We start from the raw sequence: 1,446 nt of genomic DNA on the forward strand, positions 1-1,446 counted from the left end.
CACTTATCTGAGACATTTAATCCATGAGAATTAGAGATTTTACCTGTACCAGAGTCCTTACCTGAGTGTGCTAAGGAGCATACACCAGTAACCTTTTCAAGAGTTCTTAATAGGCTTATCAGTTTCTCAATCTCTTTTTTATCCAACTCTCCTTGTTCTTGAGACTTCTCCTGGTTTAACTTCATTGCAGTCATGTGAGCTTGTCCTTGATTTCTTGCTTATCCTCCTTTATAACCCCATTCTTTGCTTGAAGTTGAAGGTTTTCCATGTAGTTTCTAGCAACGATCTCTGGTGTGCCTTAGCTTCTTACAATAGGTGCACCAAAGATTGTCGTGATTTGAAGTTTTAGCCAAATCACCTTTCCCATTCTCACTGACTGGTAATTGTTCTAAGCTTTGGTTTTTCCCACCATTAGAGACCATAGCAGATCCTTCTACATGCACACTATCAAGCATCACTCCTCTTCTGCTCTCTTCTGCTCTAACCATGGATATCACTTCATTTAAAGAAGGCAGATCCTGTTTTCCCAGAATTTGGATTCTGACTTGATCAAACTCAACATTTAGTCCAGCAAGAAAATCATAGACTCGATCTTTTTCAATAAATTTCGTCAAAGTTGTTGCATCTTCACTGCACTTCATTTCTATGCACCGATAGTGATCCATCTCTTGCCAAAGATTTTTAAGAAGAATAGCATATTCTTTGACTGACTTATTCCCTTGTTTGAGAGCTGCAGTCTTGATCTTGACCTCATAGACTTGAGCAGCATCTTTAACTTTGGAATAGGTTTGACGAATTGATTCCCAAATGTCCTTGGCCGTGGATAAAAACATACAAGTGTCACTAATATCTGGAGTCATAGAATTTCACAGCCATGACATAACCATAGAATCTTTTTCATCCCAAGCCTCAAATTTTCGATCTCCTTTCTCAGGACCAGTGCCAAGAAGATGGCTCAATTTTTCTTTCCTCTTTAGAAAGGTTTGAACCAACTGAGACCACTTCAAGTAGTTCTTTCCATTCAACCTGTATGCAGCTTGGATATTCTGTAGTTCCGCTATGGTTTGACCAGTTATTACTTCTCCAAATCGAATAGTAGCGGCAGATTCTGCTATTTCTAACATAATTACCTTTCTCAGGACTGAAACAAGTATAGGCAATGAAGGCCAAAAAGGAACAAAATAAAAGTATGACAGACTTAACAGAATTTGGCTATGAAGGCCTAAAAAAAATTCAACAATGAAGGCTGAAAAATTTTCTTCCCAAGAAGAGTCTAAAGCTCTGATACCACTTATCACGGGTCGAGACTTAAGCTCCGAACCCACGCGACTCTAGGACCCGAGCATCCACTCATTCGACATCCTGGATCAGCCTGACCGCCACAGTTCACACCCTTGTGAGGTATTGTCCACTCTGGCCCCCTTGGCCTCACGATTTTATCTTACA

General features: G+C 40.0%; 1 protein-coding gene across 1 annotated transcript; it reads right to left on the reverse strand.

The window, feature by feature from the left end:
• Window positions 1-275: 275 nt before the first annotated feature.
• Window positions 276-860, reverse strand: LOC149511058 (uncharacterized). The gene has a single exon (XM_089756381.1). It carries the CDS (start codon window positions 858-860, stop codon window positions 276-278), a length of 585 nt encoding a protein of 194 aa, XP_089612507.1.
• Window positions 861-1,446: the final 586 nt, after the last annotated feature.

The sequence above is a fragment of the Durio zibethinus genome, chromosome 27 (genome assembly GCF_047325235.1).
Source record: "Durio zibethinus cultivar Kanyao isolate XHJ-2024 chromosome 27, ASM4732523v1, whole genome shotgun sequence".
NCBI lineage: Eukaryota > Viridiplantae > Streptophyta > Magnoliopsida > Malvales > Malvaceae > Durio > Durio zibethinus.